Source organism: Humulus lupulus, chromosome 7 (assembly GCF_963169125.1).
Source record: "Humulus lupulus chromosome 7, drHumLupu1.1, whole genome shotgun sequence".
NCBI classification, from domain to species: Eukaryota; Viridiplantae; Streptophyta; class Magnoliopsida; order Rosales; family Cannabaceae; genus Humulus; species Humulus lupulus.
This window is the reverse complement of record NC_084799.1, coordinates 183,510,075-183,511,724: the sequence shown is the minus strand read 5'-3', so window position 1 is coordinate 183,511,724 and position 1,650 is coordinate 183,510,075. Positions and strand designations below refer to the sequence as shown.

Here is a 1,650-nt window from a genome sequence, read left to right as displayed (position 1 = left end):
TGTGAATATGCACATATATATACAGGGTATATTTTTTTAGTTTAGATTGTACAGAGCCGCAAATATAATTTGACAACCTTAAAGAAGGACATGACAAAAGAACACGTAATGGTACTATATTGCAGTATAATTAATTTGACGCTGTAAACACAAAAAATGACATCATTAATAAAATGAATATATATAAATATTAGCACAGTACTGCATGAGATCGATTTTGCAGGTTTTGGTGTGATAGACGATCCTGATGAAGACGGCGCTGCCAGTACAACCAGAGCTTAGTAAATACTGGCTATTATATAAATACATACATATATATACAGCTCAGCTAGGTGTATATATAGGTACGTACGTCTAGTTCATAATCATTTCTTCTAAAAAATGGCTGCTAATAACAATCATTTTCTTCTGGAGGAATATGAATTCACTCGACTCAGCCTCTCTATAAATTGGGCTCATTAGATTGTATTGATCGCACCTCTCTATATTCTTCAACCATTACTTCTTTCTTTTCGGCTAACTAATGGCTTCTAAGTCCATCTTCATCTGCATTGCCTTCCTTGTGGTTGTTTGTTTTGTGTTGATGAAGGAAGCAACTACTGGTATGACTCTCTCTCTCTCTCTCTCTCTATAAATATATATATATATTCCTTCATTACTTACACTTACAAAAGGGATTTAAATAACTTAATGCATGCATGTATGTGTTTATTTATTAATGCCAGACTGCAATACCGGTGGGGAAATGGTGTACGGCTGCTTCTATGTGGATCAAACTGTTGGCTTTTCAGCTGTAAAGAGCAACAATAATAGAAAGGTTGAAAAATAATTAATCTTTGGTTATCAATATATATATGTTAAGTTTAATAGAACAGTAGTGATGAGTGTATAATAATTAAACAGGTTCTCAGAGGTTTACGGGAGAAGAAAGTGGTCATTATCGATCAAACACAGATGAAGACATCAAGTTCAAGCTATGGAAATGGAGGAAACAAGTTGAATGATTGGGAGGCGTTGAGGAAGGTTCCTTCTGGTCCTGATCCACTTCACCATAATGGCAACAACCACAAGAAGCCCCGGAGCCCATGACTTTATATGAGACTTGCGTAATATAATTATAAACATATACTAAAAACTATAAGCCACTGATTAGTCTATATATATAAATATATATGAGTGTGTGTGCCCTTCTAAGTTTTTAGGTTTTTCTTTTTTTCTTTTTGGAAGATTTTAGAAGTTTTGGTTGGACTTGCTAGCTACAAGTTTTTGTCCCAACTGTGATACACACAGAGAGCAGTTAAACCCTAGATAATTGCTTGCTCGTTTTGCTTAAATATATATTTCAGTTTAGTTCTATGTAAATCAAAGTATATGTATTTGCGTGTGGAAGTCTTTTCTTAATTTGTACGTCATTTTAAGATTTCTTACTGTATGATATGGTTTAAGTTTCGTTACGAATGGGTAATTACAAATTATTTTCAGCCTGAAAACATTTATTCTATGTACTATATATACATATATATTTTCCTACGAAATGGGTGTAATAAAAAAAAATTATGAAAAAGTTATTAAGATTAAGCTAGATATCTTATTACTCGAAAATGTTAAAGAAAATAGTTGACTTGACAAATATCGAAACAGCTGGTGGAG

At 32.8% G+C, this 1,650-nt stretch overlaps 1 protein-coding gene across 1 annotated transcript; it reads left to right on the top strand.

The window, feature by feature from the left end:
- Positions 1–523: 523 nt before the first annotated feature.
- On the top strand, positions 524–1,089 carry LOC133792433 (protein CLAVATA 3). Its single transcript, XM_062230340.1, has 3 exons — positions 524–602; positions 726–817; positions 904–1,089. Exons 1-3 carry the CDS (start codon positions 524–526, stop codon positions 1,087–1,089), a joined length of 357 nt encoding a protein of 118 aa, XP_062086324.1.
- Positions 1,090–1,650: the final 561 nt, after the last annotated feature.